Source organism: Nyctereutes procyonoides, unplaced genomic scaffold, assembly GCF_905146905.1.
Source record: "Nyctereutes procyonoides isolate TBG_1078 unplaced genomic scaffold, NYPRO_anot_genome, whole genome shotgun sequence".
Classification (NCBI taxonomy): domain Eukaryota; kingdom Metazoa; phylum Chordata; class Mammalia; order Carnivora; family Canidae; genus Nyctereutes; species Nyctereutes procyonoides.
In genome coordinates this window covers 14,843,430-14,868,980 of record NW_026575034.1, presented here as the reverse complement: position 1 = coordinate 14,868,980, position 25,551 = coordinate 14,843,430, and the positions used below count along the sequence as shown (strand labels likewise).

Below are 25,551 nucleotides of genomic sequence, written 5' to 3'. Positions count from 1 at the left end.
TGAGAATCTAGTGTGTTCTATACCCTCGAGTAGATGTTGGACCTAGAGAGTCAAATAAGCAGAGTCTCTGTTCTTGAGGACCACTCAACTTTTCTGTTGTTTTTGGCCACGTTTGGGGAAATACTAGATTTCCAGTAGATTGTCCCACAGCTAGGGGGCCTCTGCAGTAGAATGAATAGAGTGGGCATTTCTGCATGTGGGAGAGTTAAGGAAAGCCTTGCCATTGGGGGGTTGGGGGGTGCCATTAGAACTGGGCACTGAGGAAGGCAGACTGCTCCCCCCGAGACATGGGGGTGCTCGGGGAATCATAAGGAACACCGTTACTTGGAAGCACAGGATGGGAATGAGACTGCAAGAGCCCAGTGCGAACGTCCTGGATCATCTGTGGGAGAGTGAGGGTCACTTCTGGGCCATAGGGTGCAAGTAGGGAGTGCTCATATTTAAGCTTCAGAAAGCTCTCCCTGTTTTCAGGGGGATGGCCAGGAGGGAGGCAGAGCTGGACACAGGGAGCCTAATTCAGGGGTTGCCATAGTCTGAGTGATGGAGGTGAGCACCGGGACCGGGGCAGCTGCACACCCCTGGGGCCCAGGTCTGTGGCTCAGGTCAGCCCTCCCTGCCCTCCACACCTGGCTCCCACTCCAGTCCACTCCTGACAGCCGTGTACTCTTCCTTCCTTGGTGTTTTTAAAGAACAAATTATGTTTAAAACTTCTGTCCTTACCCAGTCTGAAAAGCACACACCAAAACTTTTCAATAGTAGCCTTGAACTAGGTTTTGGAAGGTTGGGTCCTCGTAAAGTAGTAATGGCAATTCGCTGACGGCATGCATCAAAATGTTAACTATGAATTTGGGTTGCTAAATTTTAAATATAACAAAGTTTTAAAAAGTGCAGAGAATTACTATAAAATGTTTATGCTTATCCCAGCCAGGGATGATTGTTTTCGTTATGACGTATTTTCTTTTATTTTATTTTTCCAGTGGAAGATTTTTTAAAAAGAGGCAAAACATTATTCTTTCTTTTTCTAATTTCCTCTCCCCAACCTCCTTCCCCAGCCTGTCTCACTGATGTCCCTCTTCTTCCTACTCCCATCGACAGTATCTTTCCTTGCCACTTATTTCCCTAGGAAAATAAATCCAGCAAAAACTATTTTCTCCTTTATCCTTGTCCTAAAATGAGTCCAGCGTCCAGGTTTTTGTCCATCATTTACTCTGAATGTGTGCTAAAGCCAGTGCCACCAACATGAGACTTTTTCTCTACAGTGTATAGCAGCCTAAGCCAAGGTACTCTCAAGAGAATGTCATCATTTGCGATGACCTTGGACATGGACTATGACATAAGGGAGGGATGTCAGGGGGCAAGCAGATTGAAGGGAACAGTTGAAGTGGTTGAGGAGTGATGTAAGGAGATGAAGAACCAGGAGCAGAGAAACTGGGACACTAGGGAGAACTGGGGGTCAAGGGGTCAGCAGAGCACAGTTGAGATTCAAGAGCCTGCTCAGATGGACAAGGAAATGCAAGGCATTTGTGGCCAGAGTGCCAGAATTTGGGACATTAAACACACACCCTTCAGTTGTTTTGTTTCAGTCTTCTTCACTAAAGTGCCTTAAGAGACAAATCAGAGTGCTAACTGCTGGTCTGCAATAGACTTAGCTTTGAGGGAATCATTTCTCGGGTGACGGGCATGCCCTGTTGTGGTCCCTGCCCCAGCAGAATCCTTTGTGACCCGCTGCTCTTCAGGCCCGAGGTCGGTTGTGGGTGATCCATGGCTTTGAAAGCCTGGTTCAGGTAGCCAGGTAGAGGATGGAGCCAGGCAGGTACAGTGTGCAAGTGACCTCTGGCTCTGTGAGGAATTCCAAGGATGTGGGCTTTCCTCCCTTGGACCTCCTGTCACCAGCTGCATCTGCAGTGGCGTCACCCAGAGCAGGTTCAGTGTGTGTCTGCTCCGTGGCCCTCAGTCAGCCCCTGCCTGCGATCTCCTACTGAGCCCTGAGACGCGGCGGCCTGTCCGAGAAGGCAGCATGTGGCATGGTCTGAACACGGGGCTGCAACTCGAGAAATTACTCTGTCCTCTGAATTATCTCACTCACCATTAAGTGACCAAGAGGCCCTCAACTGATTTTTTTTTAAGCTCCAGGGATTTATTATCCCAGCACGTAGAACGAATGCAAGAGTATCGCCCACACATGAAGCAGCCTTTCCACGCCACTCAGAGTATCTACCCTGAGTCTCTAGGTCTATATGTTCAGTCCCCCTGTGAAGCTGTCCAGTCCTGCCCAGAGGCCTCCCTGTCCTCACGGCAGCGGAAGGGCATCCTGTAGACTTCTGCCACCCGTGGACCATCATCATCATCTTCCTCTTGAGAAGATGGACTGGACCCCTTGTGGTCCGGAGCGTGTTTTGGGGAGTGCACAACTCCAGGCGGTACTCCGAGGACAGGAGGTCTTCATCCTGCCCTGACCTCGGCAGGAATACATCTTAGGCAGTAGACGTGTTCGTGTCAAGCCCGGGACTCGCACTGAAGAAAAGCCTGTACTTGCTGACATTGCGTCATGCCAGTAGAGCAGAAAAAGGCCTGAGATTGTCCGATTGTGTCCAGTCGTTGGTGACTAATTTACGAGCTACATGTGCTCCCTGGGGCCGTTTTCTTCATTCTCGCCCTGCTGGCCTTTTGTGATTTGATTTCTGAACAAGCCATTCTTTCCAATCTGCCATTCCTTCCAATAAGCAGAGAGCTTAAAGTTCAAGTTGTGGATTTAATTCTCCCAAAGAGTTCAGGAACTTCGCTGGGGCCTTGCTGCCGTCCACACTGCTCCATCCTGGTTGTATCACCCCTGGTTCCAGCCAGGAATGGGCCTGTCCACAGAGAGGCTTGCTGCACTTCACCCACTGGTGCTCCCTGTGCCCCTCTGCATCCCCCTGCTCCTTCAGGCATTGGCCGTCGGGGCTCCACAGGCCTAGGAAGCCTGAAATGACCACCTCCTGGATTTCAGCGCCAGCACTGGGACACTTGGCCTGGCCCGTGTGGCATTCGGGAAATGGTACACCGCCTCTCCTGTCATCTCCCGATCTTCACAGGGTTCCTTTGGCATTCGTGACACGCGCCCTCTCTCCCCAGCGATAGTTTCACTACCTTGTTTTTAATGTAACAGAGTTAAAGCTGAGATTGGAGACCAGTAATTTCCTGTGCTTGGACGTGGTGGAATTAGAACCTCTCATCCACGGTGTGGTGATGCGGAACTCACAGTGTAAACTGGAGGCCTGAGTGCATTTACCTTTCTGTGTGAACCAACCCATACCTGGGTGGTCTTTTTTTTTTAAAAAAAAGAAATATTTATTTATGAGAGACACAGGGAGAGAGAGAGAGAGAGAGAGAGAGAGAGAGGCTGAGACACAAGCAGAGGGAGAAGCAGGCTCCATGCAGGGAGCCTGATGTGGGACTCGATCCCAGGTCTCCAGGATCAGGCCCTGGGCTGAAAGTGGTGCTAAACCGCTGAGCCACCTGGGCTGCTCCTGGGTGGTCTTTTTAAGGGCAATAGAAACCGCCTCGTTCTCCATTTTTATGCCTTTCTAGAGAATTCCCATTGTTAATGGGCCTCCAGTGTAGACTGTGCCCTAGAGTATCATAGTGCCAAAAGGTTATGTCATCAAGACCAGGGCTCCTAAGCCTTTCGGGTCACCTGAGCCCCATATCAGACTGCAAGTTCACTGAATAGCCAGGCTGCGGGCACCGTGTTGTGGAATACTTAATGCAGTTCCCAAAGCAGTCCTGAAGGTAGGTGTTCATGTCCTCATTTTATAAATCAGGAGGCAGAAGCTTAGAATGGGCAGGGGACTCTCCCAAGGTCACAAGTCTGAATTCGATCCCAGGACTAGCTGCACCAAAGCCCAAACTCCCTGCATGAGGTCATGCTGCCTCCCCAAAGAATGCCGGTCAAGGATGAGAGCTCATTTCCCTGACTCAAGATGCTCCCGCATTGTCTCCCTCAGCTGAGCCCCCTCTTCACGAGTGTTTGAATTCAACAGAGCAGATAAGTGGTGGGAGCTGATACTCTGTCTGGAGCCAAACTTGAGTCTGCTGCCAGCATGGGTTCCTCTGGCTTCTCAGAGGAGGTTGACTTCTTGTCTCTTGCTGTCGCCTCCCAAGGGAAAGGGGGCCATGGTCAGAGGGTGCCTCTTCCCCAGCACCCAGACCTAGCTGCAGCTGACCTAAATGCCAGGCTTCCTGGTGGAGTCATACCTACAGATCACCTGGATCCTCATCTACAATCTTTTATGATGCGAAGCCCCACATCAGAATTAAAAGAAACACTATCGACAATTATAAAATACTAAATATAACTAAGTACATTTAAAAATGAACAATGGTAAAAGCCTTGAAAATTTTTTCTTTGATGTGAATGGAGTCTTTGGCATTCGGAAATACAATAGGATGAATTAATTGCTACTCATTACACGGCAAGTCAGGAGAAGTATGAATGTGCCTTCCCTCCTCCGCTAATGCCGCTGCCCGACCGAAATAGCCCCCTTTTGTATTTACTCCTGCTTTCTCTACTAATAAGCAAATTAGAGATCATGGCTAGAGAAATTCAAGTGCCCTCCATCTTTTTCTCCCAAACCATCATAGAGTTTTGTGATGTTTATCTACTTGGGGGCTAGCGCTAATAATTGCAGAGGTCATGTGAATCCACACAGTGCAAGACTGAGAAACATCTGCAGAATGACTTTTTAGAAGAGTATTCTGTGTTTTTGTCTTCTTCTGAAAAAGTGATTTTGCAAGCAAATTGCTATCTTTCCTCTCTTGTATTATATTTTTTGTACTGCGAGGAAAAGTATATTTGGGGAAAACATTTTAAGAGCTGTCCAGAGTTTTTGAATCCAGGGTGTTTTTTCAACGTTACATATTTTCCCCGATGTATTGGTGGACTTCCCTATGAATAAAATAGATTTAGAGGCTTTACCTTTTAAACCGATGGCCCCTGAACCAACGGTCTGGAGCATGCTGTTCATTAAAATTCCATATCTGACAGCTATGACATTGTACACGCAAGCTCATGAACCTTTGTCATCTTTAAAACTTGTTGATGGTTAGTGGCGGAAAATTATGAGCTCATTGATTCCTCAAAATAATCAAAAGCCGAGGAAGAAGAGGGAAGTGAGACTAAGACTCACACACTGTCTGGAGGCTGAGGCATAAGATGTCCTGGAGTTTGAAGAGCACATTTGTGATACCGCTGCCTTCCTGTCACGTATATTACATGTAGGTACTTGGCAAACATCATGCACATTTAAACCGTAACAGGGAGGCAGTCTGCGGGGCCCAGAGATATAGCCGCAGCCTTGCTCTGCGTCATGGAATATGAAAGCCTGTTTACTAAGTGACAATAACAGTTTGAAAGGCTTCAGGCTGAGGAGCTTATGCGTGACCCAGCCTGCCTCACCACCGCTGGCTGCAGTGGTGAGGCTGTTGACAGCGTAGCATGCCAGAAATGGGTCAGGGACGAAAGTCAACTGGGTACTGAGGTCTGCATCCCTAGGTGCAGTGTTTCATCTGCCATCATTCCTCGGTCAGACGGGCCATGTGTTTTAGCAACCCCCCTACCCCCCACCCCACTGCTGCATAAGTTATTTCCACATTTCAGGTCAGGGGCTTGAGTTAGGGTTCTGTTGGTAAAGGGAGATTTGCCTTTTCTTTCTCCATCCCCAAACTTATTTGGCTTTTTGTGGCCTCATTCTTTTGTAATCTTAGGGATGGAGGGACTTCAAACCAGTAATGAGGATCCTTGTGAAGCTGTCCAGGCTTTTTGCTAGGACACAGTGTTCTTGTTCATGCATGCTCTTGTAGAGACACTCACCGAGAGAATGTCCCATAATCTAAGACATCACAGGGGTAACTCGGTATTGACTTAACAAGTTTTCAAGATAAAACAGCGTGCTCAACCTTTGTGAATCTCACCCGCATTTCAGAAATGTTGATGTGAGAACATCTGAGAATAAAATTACTCTGGTATACAAATGTTGCTGATACTCTTGAATTTGCCTTAGCATAGTCGTTCGGGTAGATTAACAATCCTTCCACTTCCTCCTTTTTTCTGGGGTGAGTGGTAAGGGTGGAGTGGAATGTCTAAAAGTCCAGCATATTAGACCAGAGTGACACAGAGAAGCAATTTACTCAGGTCTGACACTTAAGAGTTATAATTTCTTCAAAGCCAGGCATGTATCTCTAGGCTGAAAAATGACAATTTAGAGGCCCTTCCATTGAAATCTCTCAGCTTGGCATCCTTCCGTACTCCCATTTCAGATTAATTGGGTCTACAGCCAGGCTCTTGGTTCCGATTTTGAGATATCACTGGCAGTGCTTATTATCTGCAGGGCTGCTTTTGTTTTTTTAGACAAAAAAATTTTTTATCCTTTTAATTTTTAAATATATATTTTAGATAAAGGAGGAGATGTTATTAAATGAGAAGGTAGAGTGTCTCCACTTCAAAAGGTAGGAAATCACGGGTATAGACATTTCAGTCCATTTGCAGAAAATTGCCTATTCTCAAATAGCTAGGTCAAGTGCAGAAAGAACCTCTACTTGAGATAAAATTTCCTCTCCACGCTTGGCTTTCTCTCTGTTAGGATAGGCAGCCAAGAGCTGCCCAAATTTTGACATCTTGCTATCATTTCACCAGTACTCTCTGGCTTTATGTTTTAAGATGAATTTGATTATAAATGGAACTCGTGCTTATAGTGACAGAGCCAGAAGGGCTTTGGAGCATAAAGTATGAGTCTTCATTTCAGTGATGAAGAAAATTAAGAGGGTTAGGTGACGAGCTCAAGGTAATGCAATCCATTAATGTCAGGCAGAGTCAGGTTTGGAGCGACATCTCCAGACTCCCCTTTACTGGGATGGAGCGAGTTGGTGAGGTGGGAAAGATTGATTTGCTCTCTGGCCTTTGAGCATTTGTTTCATTTGGGAACCTCCTGGATGGCTGGAGTCAAACCTTGGAACCTCCTGGATGGCAGGGTAGTAAGAGTCAAACCTTACTTTATTTAGCAAAAGAAAATGGCCCTGTCCTGATGCTGTGTGACCTAAACAGCAAAGCTGGTGACATTTCTCCTTTCCTCATTGACTGATTTCCTTGTTTTTTGTTTGTTCTTTTCCAAAGATTTTTATTTATTTATTTATTTATGAGAGACACAGAGAGAGAGGCAGAGACACAGGCACAGGGAGAAGCAGGCTCCCTGCAGGCAGCCTGACGTGGGACTCGATCCTGGGACCCCGGGATCTCAACCTGAGCTGAAGGCAGATGCTCAACCACTGAGCCACCCAGGTGTCCCAAGAACTTTTCAGTCAGACTAGCAAAGGGGAACATCTCCAGCACCTCTGGTAGAATAAAAGCAGGCTATGGAGATGTGGGCGACTCCTTTCCATTCGCACCTGGACTTCCAATTCTTGAGTTCCCTCCACCGGGTGTTCACAGACACACACTGTGTTTGGGTGAGCCGAGTCACCCTTGTCATTAGTGTCTCATGAACACAGGGGCCACTGATGGACTTTTGGAATACAGCCAGGCCCGCGGCTCTTACTCCTCAATTTTACATCAGCCAGACCAGCAAGGAGTCTGGGCTGCCACTGTCCCGGCTCCCTTGGCTGGCCCCTGGACAAGTGGTCAGGATTGTTCCTTGTGGTGGAAGGCGCCTGTGGTTATACTTGTGACATTACTTGAGCTCAGAAGTCACCTCAAGGACATTTATAACCTCTCATTAGGGGTTAGGTGGCTTGGGGGCTGGCGTACCAGATGACGGATCCAAAAAGACACCACACCAGGGCACTTGTATTGATGTCAAGACACTCCTGACAGAGAAGGACGTAGTAGGACTGGACGTAGTAGGACTGGAACATTTTCTGTTCATATGCCTAAGTCACCCTCTGTGGGGATGATGGGGCAGGTGGCAGGTGGGGCCACGGGACCAGCTAGGAATGGATTGACTGGTGCTGAGACGTGTGTGTGTCAGGCTCAGTTTGGCTTGAGGGCATTTGCACACCTAGTCAGTTGATTCCCCTGACATCAAGATAAGTCTTTTTTGGGCATCTCAGTATCCGAAATGATTCGGCTCTTTTAAAAAAAAAAAAAAAAATTACAGAGGGAGCTAGCCTTAGGTAGAACATGCAGCAGATTAGCAAGTGGAGGCTCAACTCAAAGAATGCCATCTGAGCAGGGGCAGCAAAGCACCATGCTAGTCCCGGAGCCATTCTTTTGGGGACCGGGAATCCTGCAGGCTAACTGGCCCCTCACAGTGTCATTCACCTGCAGCACATGCCCTTCAAGACGATCCAGTGACCATGTACAACCCCAAAAAGCTGTTACATGAGGTTCTTTCTCTTTCTTTTCCAGTTGAGGGCCCGAGAAATGTATAAAATTCAAAATTTTATGCAAGTGTTAGGCTCTTTTCCAAGGGGTAATGTAAGGTTTTTTAAAGTCCACGTGGAAAAAAATTAATTAATTATTAATTAATTAATTAGAAAGAAAATCCACATGGTGTTCCTGGCAGTTACTGGGCCAAATGGTGTCTATACCTTGAGAGAACCTAGTTTGATCTTTTTTAGAAGCCCCTAGTAGTTATTTTGTAGGTTTGGCTTTATCATTATAATTTTAATTTCTCCCTCTGGCCTAGCCTCTGGCCCCTTCAGCATGCTTGTCCCTCACCTTTGGGTAAATCTGTAAACATCCCTTTATTTTGGTGCCACCATTTTGTTCGTGTTCTGGTGGAGTCTGGGCCTGGTATAGATTGTATAGACCTTCTGTGAGCACCCAGGAACCGTGACATGTCTATTAAGCATGAAGTTCTCTCTGCCTGTACCATCAGGCACACGTACCAAGGGTCTGACCAATTCTCTGTCTACACTGGGGAAGCCACAGAACCAGCTCAGAGGGGTTGGGAGTAGGTTTTGAAAGGGGTGGACTGGTTGCTGATTGCCTTTCTAGATCGTTATCTGGGTCCTACATTCCTGCTAAAATGTGAAAAAGACCCATAGCCCTATGTGTTCCCCTGTACCTGATATTGTGTGTTTGTGTGTAAACATATATATATTTTTTAAGTGAAGAAGAAAAATATCCCTGCCTTTCTACACAATTCTTTTAACAAATTGTTTATTGTTGTATCCAGGTAACAAGCATGGTAAGTATCTTCACCAAATTGAGTATTCTGTATTTTAGCTGTGCTTGGCAGACTTTTTGGCTAGCTTTGTGTTACCAGCCTTGGCTTTTCTAGAAAAGACCCACGTAGGAAAGGGAGAAGCCACCTACCCAGTAGCATCCCCCGTGTCCTTGGCCATAGAGAGAACCCGTGTAGCCTTAGACCCACGGTGGGGGTACCTGAGAAAGCATGCGCCCCCGCCAGCATGCTGCTTGGCCCCGTCACGGCCCCCCACCTGCCCTGCTGCTTCTGAGCCTCCCCACCAGGTGCCTGCGGGCCTCGCATGACCCCAGCAGCTCCTGGACTGTGCCCCCGGGACAGCGCACACAGACGGGTCCTGCCCATACCCTGTGGCTGGTCCTACCCCAGATCCACAACCACCCCTCTCCCCTCTCCCTCTTCCCATCTCTATGCTTCAATGCAGGGCCTTCTTTTTTTGCCCCCCTTTCCCTGAGTGTGTTAAGTAATTGGAGAAATCTCCCTTTGGAAGCTGGAAAAATAAATAACATTGTCCGCTCTTCTCAGAAGCTTCCCATTCTGTTGAAAAATGGATTAAAACATCCTTTTTTTTAAAAAAAAAAAAAAAACCTTGCCACTGGGCCGTCTCAGTAGAGGTTCAGAGTTGCAGTGGGTTGATGTGTTTTAGCCTTCTGGCTGTGTTCATTTATCCGTGCATGTTTGCTTCTCCGGCCTCCTTTGTGGCTCTGTATTTAGTCCATGTGCTCGTGGCTGTGCCTGTTGAAGCTGCCTGGTAGCCGTGTGTTACGTAGTAAGTCTGTGTGTCCCTGTCGCCTTCAAGGATCAGACTGCCAAGGATAAGGCCCTGCAGCACATGGCCGCCATGTCGTCCGCACAGATCGTCTCGGCCACCGCCATTCACAACAAGCTGGGGCTGCCCGGGATTCCACGCCCCGCCTTCCCAGGGGCGCCGGGGGTAAGTCACGGCGTCCAGGGGTGGTGGCCCCGCGGGGGCGGCCCGGCGTGCCGGGGGAGGAGCACCTGTGGGCAGCCGATGATGTGGCTGCACAGTGGTGGAAGCGCGTAGGGAGGGAAGGGGCTGGGAGAGAAGGAAGAGAAAGCAAGAGACCAGGATCCTTGGGCCCTGCGGACATGGAACTAGGTATCACTTTGCTGGTGCCCTTCTGTGGCGCCACCTGCTTCTGCTTTATTTATGTATTTATTTTTTCCTGCCCCTTGCTCTCCTTTCACGTGTCCTCAGGGTCCCTTTCAGGGAACTAACCCCAAAAGGGACAAAGTATTCTAATACTGTTTTCTTTTATACCTACTGAGGGCTGAGAAGTTTTAACATTATAATCTCATTAATCTTTGCAGTCATTTTATTTTATTTATTTATTTTTAAGATTTTATTTATTTACTCATGACAGACAGAGAGAGAGAGAGGCAGAGACACAGGCAGAGGGAGAAGCAGGCTCCATGCAGGGAGCCTGACGCGGGACCCGGGTCCCCAGGACCACACCCCGGGCTGAAGGCGGCGCTAAACCGCCGAGCCACCCAGGCTGCCCTTGCAGTCATTTTAGATGCCTCTAATTGATATTGCCATCTTACTGAGTAACAAAGCGAGTTGAGGTGATTTGATCACCACGCATAGTGCCGGCGGGACTCAAACCCAGGGCCTCCCGACCCCCTTCGCTGCCTCTCCAGCAGGGGGTGACGCACCAGACGCCTCAGGGAAGCTCCCGGCAAAGGACGCGTCCGCATCGCTTCTTGGAGCTCCTGGCCTCTAACTCAGAGTTTTGTCCTCTCCTGGCCGGGCCCTTGGTGCTGTGAGCTGTGGAAGCAGAATATTACATGGGGAGCATTTGAGAATGGAGGGAGGAGGAGAAGGATGGGTAGGTGCATGGTTAGAGCAGTCAGATGGAGTCTGTGTGAGCCCCTGTAATATGCTCACAAGATGTGAGGAGAACACAGAAGAGCTGCTGCCTCGTCCTACCCTCGGGGCCATTATCTGGAGCCCTGGGCTGCTAGGCCAGGGATGCAGGTTGCTATCGTGTTGCACACCGGTGACCACATCTGCATTTGGAGAGGGTCACTCTGGAGCTGATCGATGATCTGAGCCCACCGTCTTTAGCAGGGCTTGCAACGTGTAGACATCCTGAATGGTGCTTAGATGTGAACTCCTAATCCTGATGCCTCTTGCATTTTGCCTTCCAGTTCTGGCCAGGAATGATACAAACAGGGCAGCCAGGATCCTCACAAGAGTAAGTCCGGGGAGGGGCTGGCAGTGACAACAAGGGTCTGGTCACAGCAGAGCCTGGGTGGTGTTTCTCTGGGGCCAGAATGCCTTGGGGCTTGAAGGAGAAAAGAGATTTAACCTGAGATTCCCCAAAGTCATCTGCCTTTATCCTCTGTGGCCAGTAGCGAGAAAGAGACCGCGTAGGCCTAGGAGAGGTGTAAACAACTCTCCACCACCTGAAGTGTAGACAATCCTGCTGGTGTTTTCAGGGCAAGGGAGGCAGGCCTCGTAAACTGGAAGCTGAGGGTAGTCTGGAGATAAAAGCAGAAAGGAAATCCTGCCCTCCTGCTTTCAAAAGAACCTAAGCTGTTGGGCCAAGAGAAGGAGAGCCCAAAGACTGTCCCAGACTGTGCCTGGGAATGGTGACCCCTGACCTTGGCCACCGCAGGGACCAGAAGAGACTTTCAATAGATGTCACAGCTTCTGGGAATCAGGCTGATGTCTCTCCAGCTCGTCCCACTTGAAGGGGCGTGAGGCTTGATGGTTGGGTCCCCAGCACCTTGCTGGACCCTCTCAATCAGAGAGAGCAACCGTCTTGTCTCTGTCCTGGCGGAGCTCTTCTGGGCTGTGCGACCACCTGCAGGCAGGGAACCTTTGGAGAGTGGGGTGCAGGTTGGGCCCCTAGCCCTGGGAGGCCAAGGCCAGACCCGGGGAGCAGCCACTGCTACAGTCTCGATTTCTGACTCCACCCCTCCCTCCCCAGCGTCAAGCCCTTTGTGCAGCAGGCCTACCCCATCCAGCCAGCGGTCACAGCCCCCATTCCAGGTGAGTGTCCGAGGGCCAGCCACTCGGAGGAACGTCCTGCGCAGCCGGCAGCTGGGCCCATCGCTTTGTTCCACAGTGGCATATCCCCTTTAACTGCAGTGCTGGGGCACCCCCTCCTCCCCCCTATCCTCCTTAAGCCTGGGGCTCAGAAGGGTCACAGACATGTTCAATCCCCCCAGTCACCTCCCAGGAGGTTTTTAAAGAAAAGGGAAGCCAGGGGCACCTGGCTGGCCCAGTCCGTAGAGCATGCCACTCTTGATCTTGGGGGTGTGAATTCGAGTCTCACGTGGGGCATAAAGTTTACTTAAAAAGGAAAAAAAAAAAAGGTTTGGATATATCTAATTATATCTCAATTAAAAAAAAAAAACCTGAAAAAAAAGAAAAAGGGAAGAAGCCCGATCACTTTCACCGGGGATCCTGGGTCACCCTTGGAAGGGGAAGTTACTGTGGTTCCTTCTTCATCATAAACAGGCTGAATTGGACAATTCAGATCTTGAGGGCCGATAGGGTATTATTCACGCTTCATTACATAAGTGGGTTTCGGTTCCTCACACCCTTTCCTTAATGAAGAGCTTCCAGAGAAGCCTCGACTAGGAAATGGGGATCTGGCCGGCCCACCTGCTCCCTCCCCACCCCCGGGCATTGGAGCCACTCAGTGGAAGAGTCCCAGACGGGCACATGCGTTCACACGCTGCGCTCTGTTCCAGGGCCACCGAGCCTTCTGAGAGAGCTCTGCTGTGCTGGTGACCACAGTCTTAAGGAAGGAGATGGGCAAACGCAGGAAGCGTTTCAGGGGATCCATGTGGGATTCACTTTAGGCCCTTCAGCCATGCCGGCCTTGACCCCACCCAGCCAGTCCCCTTGCCCGGGAGGAAGTGTCCTCCAGCCCCTAACCTGGGCAGGAGTTGTCCCTGTGAGGAGCCACATGGCATTGTGCCTCGAGGGTCCTTGGCCAGAATCCCACCACCCCTGACTTCATTCTGCCCCTGGACTCTGGTGGAGGGGGGCATCCTTTTTGCAGAGCCCTGCCCCAGCGCTGGCCTCAGACCCCAAGGGGAGGCACCTGCTTTAAAGATGATGCTTGGTCTTTTCAGGGTTCGAGCCTGCATCAGCCCCAGCTCCCTCGGTCCCCGCCTGGCAGGGCCGCTCCATTGGCACAACCAAACTTCGCCTGGTGGAGTTCTCAGCCTTCCTCGAACAGCAGCGAGACCCAGACTCGGTGAGTGTGCTGCGAGGCGCACCTGCAATCCCATTCCTCTTCACCTTCTCACTCCTCTGCCTTCCCTGCCCCCCCCCACCCCCTCATGCCTGACAAATAACCTGGGCGAAAATGGGCCTGGGGAAGAATAATCAAACTTTCACTTAAAGAAAAAGGTATTTCTGTTGACAAGTTGGTAGAATTTTAGAGCCGAATATTTATGAATGCTGTGGACCACAAACGCCAGAGAATGTGGGAGCCTGAAGGGGAAAGACTTTCATTGGCTCTTGTTTTTAGGAAATTGTAGCAGCAGGTGACAGTTACTAAACCCTGACGTGGCTGGCACCGTGCAGAGCTCCTTACAGATGTGGTCATGTTTTACACCCGCAAAAACCCTGTAAGTGTCGGTACCGTCGGACAGATGAGGAGACAGGTTAAGGAATTACTCTAAAGTCACACAGTTCATATCTGATAGATTAGAGATTCAAATTCATGTCTTTAAAAACTCAAGTCTAAGCATTTAGCAGTTGCTTGGTGCTGCCTTTGCAAGTCTTGTCTTTTCTCAACATAGCGAGTGGCTCTCTCTCTTTTTTTTTTTTTCTTTTTAAGATTTTATTTATTTATTCATGAGACACAGAGGCAGAGACGCAGGCAGAGGGAGAAGCAGGCTCTAGGCAGGGAGCCCGATGTGGGACTTGATCCCGGGTCTCCAGGATCAGGCCCTGGGCCAAAAGCAGGTGCTAAAGCTGCTGAGCCACCCAGGGATCCCCGCGAGTGGCTCTCTTCTTAAGGGAGCCCTAACAAGCTGGTATTTCAGCAGTTTGATACAGAAGGCGATGCATTATGACCTCAGCACTGGTCACATTGGCATCTGGACTCTGTCATTTTTCTTCTTTTTTGTCTTCCCTGCCACATCCAATGCCCATCACGCCATTGTTACCCGGCCCGGCCCATCTCTTGCCATACATGTGTGAGCACCCCACCTTCCCACCCAACCAGCCCCAGACCCTTTCTTCACTCTCACTCCTTGGCTGTTCATCTTAGCGTTGCATCTGTATGTGGGTGAGTCCAAGGCAAAAATGCAGGAATCAGGAGTTTGTCCTCAGGATCCTCACCAGCTCCCTTCCCTGCACTCTGTCTCACCCCACCGCCCTGATCTCAGGGGCTCCCGAAGCGCAGAGGTGCCAGGCTCTGTGTGTTCACTGCCTTGCTGTCGCTCTGTCATCGGGAGAAACTGTCAAGGGTGAGTTCACCATCTGTTGTGAATACCGACCTACCGAACAGTCAGGACTTCTCTGGGCTCTTGGTACTGTAGCTCAGTGGAAAGCCTCTGACTGGGGAGATGCCACAAGCTATCCCCCAGAGTGAAGACTCAGAGCAAACTGTGTGTGGACCACTGACATTTCTGTCTTTGAATTGTGAACTCTGTGAGTTTCTAGAAAATTAGAGCCTGTTCCAAAATTAGGAGAAAAAAATGAAGGAGATGTAATAGGTCATTGGGTCCATTGAGGCAAGTTATTGAAAAGAGTTATCGCTCTTCTCATGTGGCTGAGCGGTTTTATAAGAAGGGTGATGGTGATGGCATAAAATCCTTCTCCGTGAGAGGCACTGACATGTAAACAAAAAGATTACCCTCCTGAGTCTTTGTTTCTTGTTCTTTTTGGAAAGCATAGGGGATTCTTTGGCCAAAGACTGGGTTTCAGCCCAGCAATGCTTTTCACTTTGCATAACTGGTGTTGGTAGGACACTTCGTTGCTTACAGAGAACGCCCCGGCTGATTATTTCATTCTGTCTCTGTAGTACTGTTTCCCTTCCCCATTTTACAGATGAAGAAACTGAGGTCCAGATGCATTCAGCAATTTAGGATGTTTAGCAAATAAGTACAGGGATCGGGAGCCCAAATCTATTTCATTCTACTCTTTCCACCACTGTAAACCACCCTGGATTTCGAAGTTCTCTCTCTCCAGTCTATATATCTCCTGTGGGAGCAGATCTCTCTCTTTGATTGGGACCAGTTTTTTAAAGAACAGAGCTCCGAGGCACCGAGATGGTAGTTGTTTCCCTGGCTGAAAGACGATAGAATATATTTTATCATGATTTTTTTTTTTTTTTTAATTTAAAAGGCCTATGGCAGCCCCCCTCTGGCAGCTATCCTCTCCGGTTCCAGACCTGTCAGGGCCATGAATGCCCAGTTCCTCTTTCCGTTGGGCGTGTTTATTGGGCTATAGATTGTGAATCACTGGATTCATTGAGTCCAAGTCCATGACCACTGATGAGCACCTGCACGTGTGTTCAGGGCACTACCCGAGGAGGGGCCTGGTGCTACACGGGCAGGCACCGTGTCTGCCCGTGTGGCGTGTGACATCTAATGGGAAGACACACACAAAGCAGCTGCCCCCCACAAGGTCATTGTGAAGTGTAGTGAGTGCTGGGAAGGAAGAGCACCGAATGCTGTGAGTGATGAACGGACAGGGCAGGCTTCTTTGAGGAAGTCAGCGTTAACCCTGAAAGGCAGAGAGGATTGATACAGACAGGGGGAGAATAAAGGAGAACATTCCAGAGGTGATGGCTCTGGAGTATATGAAGCAGGAGGTGAAAGTTGGTGGATAGGTTCATAAAGGCAGTCGCGCCCCCCCCCCCCCCCCCCCCCGCCGGCTTCCTTGGAACAGAGTCCAGAGATACATGTTTAATACGTGTTGAGGATTACCCATGATAATCTGACTGGTTCAACTGGATTTGGCCTTTTACCTGATGAATGAAAAGGTTTGGCTCTAAAGACTCGACTTGAGCACATGACTTCAGAGGCCCTGAAATAAATGCAAAGCCTAGTGTGAGTCAACTCCCTTGGGCCTCTTGAGGACATAATGATACTTTAAGGGAGCATGAGTTGGGGACTGAAAGAAATTGGAATTCATTCACAAACAATTTTTAAATACTTCCTACATGGCAGCCACTGTTTCAGGTGTTAGGGAGTCAACAGCAGAGGAAACTAATCCTTATTCTCATGGAGGCTGCGTTCCAAAGAAGACACGAGAAGTACACACACGCACACAGTATGGAAGGTGATGTTAAGTGTTTCTGTGGAGTAACAGCCCTTCTTCACAGTTTGAAAATTACTTGCTCTTTAGATTAAAAATGTGTCATTTCAGAAAGTAATAATACCTTCTAATATATAAGTTGGTGCTTCCGGCTCATATCATGATTTTAAAATTAGGCCTGTCAATGCCAAACAAAGCTCTATCACTATTGTGACATTATGTTGTCATGTTGCAACTTCCGTGTCACTTTTGATGTGGCTTCTCACCTTCCTATGTTATAAACACTTATTTTGGAGTAATACACAATTGAGTTAATGTGTACAAAAAATATATGGGGGATTGTGAATAACGTCACGTGAATTTATTTCAGTAGAAATGTGAGAGTTTGCAGGATGCTTCTCAAAGAATAAAAAGGATGCTTCTCATGGAAAGAGGAAGTGCTTGGGGGAACCTGGGAGAAAAAGGTGATTGATTAATCAAAATAGGGAAGAATTAGCAAAATTATTTAAAGCACTGTGACAGTGTCTCAAGCACTAGCTTCTCCAGTTCCATAATGCATCATGCTTTATTTTGCAAACACAGGGTGATGTTATAATGAGTGTGTAATGGCACTTTTAAGACCAAAGTCACACTGAAAAACTTGTAGCTTGTGGATGGCTTCTTTGGCTCTCAGGCTTTCTGTGGCTCCTCAGACTTTAATTTTACTGTACTTTTATTCCAACTGCAGGAAAACTTAAAGCCATCCAAAGTGAATTCAACTGGTACCTTTTAACAAAGTTGGATATACGGCATTTAAAATTTGACATCAGGCCTTAAGCTCGTTAATTTGATATGGAAGCCAACAAAGCGATAAATAATTAAAGGTCCCTAAATAATTTCAACTCTGTGTTTGGATTCTAGTCTTTGCGTACAGACACACACACACGTTTCCCCCTACCTCCTACTAAGGACTTAGGCTCTTTGGAGTCAGTGAGGTTATAGGTAATGGTGACAACAGCCAAACAAATAAATCAATGAGCTGGGTGCTGTGCTAGTTTTTCATTCGTGATCTCTTTCATCTCTGTCACAGCCCTGTGAGGTAGGTAATTCTATTCCTTTTTATGGAGGAGGCCTGGAGAGATTGCTGGCTTAAGCTAGTCCGCGATCATGGCACGAACACACACTTGTGTAGCAACAAAGGCAAGAGGAAGACCCGGTTCGTCTAGTTCCCGGGCCAGGGTGGCCTCCCTGGTACCACCCATTCTGGAAAATCACTCTTCAGTTCACGACATAGGTCCCCGTTGCCACCACTGAAGACATCTTCAGGACTCTGCTGTCCCTGGCGGTGCCAGCACCGGCAGCACTGTGGTGGTGGTGGTGACAGCCGGGACTGTGCATCAGTTCACGTAATCCCGGGACACAGCCTGCCCCGTGTTTGGGCAGTCAGCTGTCGTTGGAAACAGGATTGCGGCCCAGGTCTGCTGACTCTGCAGCCTGGGATTATGACCAAAGGGCCGCAGGATCCATTTGTATCTGATGAGTAGCCGGTTCTTTGGTGTAGTCTGTGGCCTGGCCGGCTGTAATCCGTAAGGAGCTAAAGGAAGAGTCATCTGGGGGATGAGCGGCCCCTGCTGGCTCTGCAGCGGGGACGAACCAGACGGCGGCGTTTCCCGATCGGTGGTTGTTTATATTGGTGGAAAACCAGCAAGGCAGTCCCTCTGTTACCTCTGGCTCCACTTGAAGCTAAGAGAAAAACAGCAGAGGGTGAAGAAAGGAAGGGAGGAAGAATCTAAACAACAAAGACTATTTTAGAAGTGGTTAGTAATGCCTGCAAATACACTTTTCTACATGATTTCAGTGTTACATATCCCAGGACTTCAAGTGTTGAGCGCAAGCTCCCCCACCCAGGGTGGGCCATTTAAAAGCACCTTGCCTGAAACCTGGCGAAGTCAGGCAGCTGCTCCTTGCAGCCGATGAAAATCTGGGCTCTCCGTGTGTGCACGGGGAGTGGTTTTCCTGATAAAGCCCAGCAGAATTTCTCCAGCCCTACCCTGGGGCACAGCAGGTGCCTGCAGCCCAGCCCCATGCTGCTCCAGGGCTGGCCACCCCCTGCCCCTCCTCCCAGCCCCCCCCACCCCACCCCCCCGCACTGGCTCAGGCTTCCCAGGCACAGGGTTGCACTTGTAATGCCTGTGGTGTTCTGGATGCCAGAACAAGCAGGACTGTAAGCAGGAAGGCAGAGTGTGCATTTCCTTAGGTGGGAGTTACTACAGCCGGAGACAAGTGTGGAACTGAGAGGGAGGGACAAGGAGATTATTCTTTTGAGACTTCACAGAAGCAGTGTTTTGCAGAAAAAAGAGGTGAGTTCTGTGATGGGGACAGGAACAAACCTGATGAACAGGGAAGGCACAGCTCGGCTCAACTCTAGGAAATACCTTTATGTACTGCAGCAGTAACGAGGGTCGCCAGCACTTCCTGAGCTGTGTTCAAAGCACCATGTGCCAAGCATGTTGACGTGGATACTGTTCTTCTCTGCAGTCTGTCAGAAACATGAGGGTACGTTCATGAGGATCCATCGCCAGGAAGTGACCGTGCCAAGGTTGGGCTCCACTCTGTGTGCTTAACCACCTCCCTGGACTGGTGCAGAAATAAAGAGATTATTCAGACAGAAAGACAGCTGCCTTCCAAAGTGTGAGCTCCCTCGGCACAGGCTGGATAGCACAGTGCCCTTCACCTTGGGTGGAGAGCTGGGCTGGGTTTCCCCTGAGCACCTTTTCCAACTTGTGGTGCTGTGATTCTCCTCAGGGTTTGGGGCAAAGAAGTGAAAGAAGCAGAGAAGGTTTCCACCTGGACTTTAGGATGCATCTCCCACCGTGCCATAGTGGCGACATCTGCATTCTAGTGGAATGAGAGGCCTGGTCTCTGAATAGCTGTGTGAGGTTTGGGGCAAATGCAGTCAGCCAGACTCTGCTCTGTAGGTGGGCACCAGTGGTCTCACTGTGTTGCTCTGACACTTACAGTGAGTAGTGTCCCTGGACACGTCGAGGACTACACAAATGTATTCGAGACCTGAACATCTTGTAGTAATGTAGCAGAAAATCAGGCCAGAGACATGGAAGGGCCCAGGCTTGAGAGGATATTCTCACCAGGTGGTTTGGAACCCTCTTGAAATTCAGGTGGGAACCAGAATAATTTTTTTAAATTAATTATTTAAATATGTAGTAAATTCAGACAGTCCAAAATCGATAAGCATAACAGAATGGAGGGAGACTTCCCTTCCTTCTAACTACAGTTACTAGATCCCTGTGAATCTTTCCAGATATTTTAATACATATACAGCATAATGTGAGTATATATTCTCCTACCTCACTCCTCTTTTGAAAGAGAAGATGTGGTCTGATGTGTTTTGGGAAGATGACAGTGGCAGCTGGTTAGAGAGTAGCTGGGGTAGGGAAGTGACTCTCCGGTCCAGGTATTGGGTGGCAAGGACCAAACCAGGGCAGCGGCCTGGCCGTGCCCAAGGGGGACAGAAAATAAGGAATGTCGGAGGGGAGAGAGATCATGCTGATAAAACTAAAAGGCTTTGGGGGACCAATTAGCTATGGGAGAAAGAGCGTAGTGGAGATGACTGTGTTTTTGAGACCAGGGATGGTGCTGAAATTTGAAGAGCCATGGAATAGAGAAGGAGGCAGGATTGCTAAGAACTTCCTGTGTGATAATGCCCTTGCCTCTTGTCGTCAAAAATAAACTTGCTGAAATGGGTATTTGAAACAGCGGCTCAGGAATCCGCTCATAGATGGCTCAGGAATCAGCTCATAGATGGCAGGGTGGAGATTTGAAGTTTGAATCCAAAGCCCATGATTTGAGGAGTTTGAGGGGAGCAGCATTAACCACATAGTAGTTCTGCAGGTACATCCTGCACGTCACCTTATTCTTTTCCATGAAGGCAGTCGGTCAGTGTGGCCCTAAAAATGATTTAATTTTCATATTTTTATAGCTCCTTTCAAAGGCCTAAATTCACAGATCAACGAAAATTCCTGGTTTTAGTTTGGAAAATGTGACCAGCGCGGCTCTAAGGAAATATAAAATTGATGAGGCCTGTGGCAAAATGAAGGGCAGGTGGTTTGTATGGGGACTAGATTGGAGAAAAAAAGGAGTAAGATCAGAAGCAGGGTGAACACTCCACGGAGTGCCAAGAGAATCCTTGCCTGTGTTGTGACAGGGTGGAGAAGGACGAGGTCTCTCTGGAGAAGCTTCCAGGCCTTGTGGTGGCCACTGAGGCTGCACTGCCTCTCAGAAAGGGGGTCGTGTAGTCACGGGAAACATCTGTTTGGCCAGAGCTGGTTTCTGGCCCTTCAGAAAAGAGGCTCCTGCTGCTGCCCCCATGCATGCCTGATGGGGGGGGGGGGGTCCCGTTAACAGTGGCCCTGCGTGCCAGCACGTGTGCAGCACCCTGTGGCCCGACCAGACTGTCGCGTTTGCTCTTCCCTTTGACCTTCACTGTGACCCCCGGAGAAGAGCAGGCCTGGTGTCATCCCTGGGTTCAGACGAGGAAGACAAGACCCAGAGAGGTTAAGCAACTTGCCCCAGGCTCCCCAGCTCGGAATCAGCAAAGCCTGGCTTCTAATCCGCGTGTTGTTCGCCAGCGCACCACGTGCTTGGAATAAACGGTCAGAAAGCGCAAACCTTCCTGGTTCTCAGAGAAGGGCTGCAGCTGCTCTGACGGCTGGCGGTGCCCAGTGTTTATGCCGCCCCCAGGTTTTTCTGGTAGGACACAGTGATGCCGGGTTTTGGGGGTGGGGGGATGGCTCACTGGTGTGCTGTCGCCCCCCCTCCGCTTTGTCCCGTCTGGCGGCCGAGCTGTCCTAGCTGCCCCAGCTGCACCCTCTCACAGTGGTGGGTGGTTTACTCCTGTGTCTGAGCTGCTCTGGGCACGCACCCTCTTTTTTTCATTGCCATTGGGGGATGAGGCAATTGAAAGCATCTGGAAATGTGGGTTTTATGGACGTTTCACAGAGGCCCAGCCAGGCTCCATCTGCTTTCCTTGGCAGGTCAGCACCCCACCCGCCTGCCTTCCCCGTTTGCTGCCCCACGAGGCGGCCCGTGGGCCCTTCCAGCTGCACCTCCGTGGGGGAAGACCCACTTCTTCCTGAGAAAACAGCAGCCCCTCTGTGAAGATGGCCGGGGTGAGGTGGTGCATGGCGGTGTGAGATCTGGCCAGGAAGGACTCACTTGCTCCTTATTCTTTGCTTTCAGTACTGTTTGTTTCTGAGAAGAGCGCAGGGGAGGGGGTGAAGCAGTGCCCAGGTGCCAACCAGCCAGATCGGGGCTGGTGCCTCTGAGCAGTTAGCTGAGGAGAGGCCCTACTGAGATGCCAGCCCAGCCAAGCCCTCCCCACACGCGCTCCCTACCCCTACCGGGCTCCCCCCAAGCACTGAATGTGCAGGTCACTCTCCTTGGCTTGGCCCCACAGCCCCTCCCTGTGCCTGCAGGGCCGGGGGTTATCACAGGCTGCCCAGGCTGCCCTGGGGGTGTCTGGACGGAGCCCAGGCAAGGAGAGGGGCAGGAAGCAAATGTAGGTGATTTGTCCCTGTTCTGTTCCAACTTGTACATTAACATCCTTTGACATGAGTTATGAGTCTTGGTTTCTTTAAATTCCTAAGTGGATTATAATTTTTCTCTTGGTATTATTTGACAGCAGTCATTTTTCAAGGTTTTACTGCGTTCTTGAAATACTTGGAATGTTTGAAACAAGTCTGGGAGAAGACCGCCATCTTCATGCCAGACAGTGTAGTGCAGCTCTGGGCGTGTGAGGAAGGAGCGCCACTGCCGCCCATTTGTCGGGTGTCTCCGTCCTTTTGCGCAAAAAAGCGAGCTGCCTCACCAGGGATCTCTGGAATAGAGTCTATTAGCAATGCTCTCAAAAAAGGGAAAAGAAAGAAAATAGCCCCAGTAGCCGCTTTGGGGAGTTGTGGCGTTCCGGTTTGCTTCATCTTGATGATGGGCACTTTCAAGGCCCGGCTTTGCACGCTTCAGAGAGGGGTCACTGACCGTGTCTGAGGGAAATTCAGGGGCCAGATCGTTCCAGGCTGCGGGTGCACATCACCCCCACCTCAGCCACCCTACATTACAGTAGCTAAGGGTAGTTTGGGAGCTAGTGGGAATCACCCTGTGTGTCTCAAATGTTCCTCTCTTAATTTCTGCTCTAAATTTTGGTACTTCCATTTCGTTGCTGTCAGAGGAACAATCTTAATTTCACATTATCATGACTGAAGTAAAGAAACATGATTATTTGGGGCAATAGTAGCAGTAATAATAACAAATTATGTGTAAGCACAGCATTATATATTTTCCACTCATCTCATTTAATCCTTGTGACACTCCTTCGAGATAGGTTGTGATTGTTCCTGCATTATGGATGTAGAAGCTGCCCCAGAGGGCTGGACTTGCCCATTTTAGATGACCCCACTAGGAAGTGGCACCTGCGTCAGGATTCACATGTGGACCCTAGCTGACTCCAGAGTTGTTGTTTTTGTTTTTTTTTTTTTAAGATTTTATTTATTTATTCATGAGAGACACAGAGAGAGCAAGAGGCAGAGACACAGGCAGAGGGAGAGGCAGGCTCCATGCAGGGAGCCCGACGTGGGACTCGATCCCAGGTCCTCATGATCTTGCCCTGGGCCAAAGGCAGGCACCAAACCACTGAGCCACCTGGGGATCCCTGACTCCAGAGTTTGAGTGCTCCTCACCCCTCTGTCCAGACTCCCCAAGCAGAAGAGAGGGGAAAGAAGACAACCTTAGAACAGATTTGGGAGAGGAAGAAAAGTCCTTTGTTAATCCCTCAGGGTAGCTAAATAACCTGTTGCAAGTAACTTTGTGGAGTTTTTAGGATTGCATTCACCTTTGTCCCTGGTTGCAACTGCTGTGAAGAATAACTGAAGGGATTATAGCGATGAAATGAGAAAATGAGCATTTTCCCCAAGTCAAAAGAGAAATCTGTGTATTAAGCTTGTGTCAGGTGCCTGAGCTGCAGGACAAGTCTTGATCCAGGTAGGATTTTGCTGGTGCAGCAGTGGTGTTTTTGGGAAACCCTGCAGGCAGGCAAGAGTCCCAGCTTTTGCTCAGTCACCCTGAGTGTTCAAGCCATAGGAAGGCTCTGTGATCTGACCAGGTTCCTTTCGAGTCCAGGGAACTTGTGACCACCTAGAATAAACATCCTGAAGCACAGCTCTTAATATTTTTGTTTCTTTTTATAGTTCTTTCTTTTGCTCAAAAACCTCCAAGATGTTCCAAGATAGTTTTTGGTTGGCTATTTATTTAATTTAATAAAGTCATAATGTGTATTTTGTATTTAAGCCAAATTGAACCAGAGTCATCATAGCCTATAAAGCAAAGCTGTCTCCCCACCTCCCAGTCCCACTCCTTGAGGACAGCTACTCATAGCCTTTCAGCAATTTCTTTGTATATTTTCTCCATATTTCGAAATAACATGTTCATACCTTACACTTCATTACTTTCAGACAGTTTCTGTTGACTTTTTACTATGGAAAACCAGGACTTAGCTCTCTAAATACATTGTTCTCTTCCCTCCTTATCCCAGTGTTGGTTATGTCAAAATTTTTGGTTTGATTTAACACTCAGCGTTTGTATTACAAGCCTATAAATTTCACATGCAGCATGGTTAATGTGTGACATATTAGAATCATTTTTATAACACTGTTTTTCCTAGGATTCGTCATTGTCTTTTTTTTTTTTTAATCCAGCTTTTGCATACCTAAACAAATTCATCACCAGCATTCCTAAAAGAGTTCTCGAACTCTTCTCCAGAGGGTCAGATTAGTCAGGGAACCTTCCAGGTCCGTTGTCCCTTTGGTGATACCTCTCCCGCTCTTCATCCACCCCAGACTGGCTGTTGTCCGGGTCAGCTGCCCAGCTACTTGGCCGGTGCATTCTTTTCTCCCTCTTCTGAATGATGGCCCCTTCTCCTTTTTGCAATTTATTCCCTCATTTTGTGAAAACGTCCTCCTCTGTCTGAGAATAGTTGCAAGAAGGGTTAATTTTCTGAAACTTTACAAATCCGAGTGTATCCTACTCTTAGATGTGATGGGTAATTTGGTGCTCATCACGGTTTCCACTTGCGAAACTTTATGCACATTTTCAAGTGAGCTCCAAGTGTATTTTCAAGTGAGCTCCAAGTGTGTTCTCCTTGCCACCAAATAACATCGTATGTTTAGTGCTGGAGAATACAGTCATTCATATAAAAAGAGCAGATGAATGCTGATTTAAGTCAGTGATGTACAGGAGAGGGGATGTTGACTGTCTTGATTCACAGTCTTCTCTACAGGAATCCTTGAGAACCTGTATTTACATAGGCAAAGAGGATTCTCAACTTAGAGGCAATAAGGTAGCTCCATACAGTCAACTCTGTAGGTTCTATGAAGAGAGGGATTTTTGTACTCTTAGCTCACACATTCCCTGTGCCTACCATAGAATGTGTCCTAGGAAAGCTGGTTCTACTGAAATCCATAAAAGAAATAAGCAGAGTGAATACTCTTTTTTGTTATTGTCATTGATATGTTAATGATCAGCCTATCTCCTGAGTGCCTAAGGAGACTTTTTTTTTTTTAATAATTGGACAAACCAACATTAACCTCTATTTTGGACATCAAGAAAATTTAGTCTTGGGCTTTAGCATACATGACTTCTTGACATTCACCCTGTTTCTGCTTATATATTACCCCCAATACTTGGGATTTTAGTTGTTGATGTTGTTTTTGCACATATTTGTTTCCTGCTCTTTAAAATAGAATCACCCTTCTTTGGTTTTGGGGAAACTACCACTGCTGAAAAGAAAATGGGATATATTTGGGAAGGAGAGAGGGAACTAAGGTATTCATGCTGGCCTTCTTCCCTTATAAGGAGAACTGGCTGGATGGGAAGTAGAGCCTTACCAAGTGGTTTTTTAGAGCTTTGGTTTCATCAAAACTTGAACCCATACATCTCAGGTAGGTTTCTGCTTTTTCAGTCTTCTGGTTTTGGGGGGAGAGGGATTCCTGACCTACCCAGGTTGAATTAAGAGGAGAGGAAGGGTGGTTTGTGTCACTGCTGTGGTCTCCAGGATACCTTCTTTAGTCC

At 48.6% G+C, this 25,551-nt stretch overlaps 1 protein-coding gene across 9 annotated transcripts in view; it reads left to right on the top strand.

The window, feature by feature from the left end:
- The window catches only part of TEAD1 (TEA domain transcription factor 1), a 268,997-nt gene that overhangs the window by 200,066 nt on the left and 43,380 nt on the right, over nt 1-25,551 (top strand). For 8 of the 9 annotated variants that reach the window (XM_055317566.1, XM_055317567.1, XM_055317568.1 and 5 more), the window contains 4 exons: nt 9,982-10,116; nt 11,355-11,401; nt 12,140-12,201; nt 13,296-13,420. In XM_055317566.1, coding sequence (XP_055173541.1) covers nt 9,982-10,116; nt 11,355-11,401; nt 12,140-12,201; nt 13,296-13,420 — 369 coding nt within the window. Of the gene's footprint in view, nt 1-3,365; nt 9,165-9,981; nt 10,117-11,354; nt 11,402-12,139; nt 12,202-13,295; nt 13,421-25,551 lie in introns of those variants that run through there. The other variant, XM_055317569.1, reaches the window with a different exon arrangement.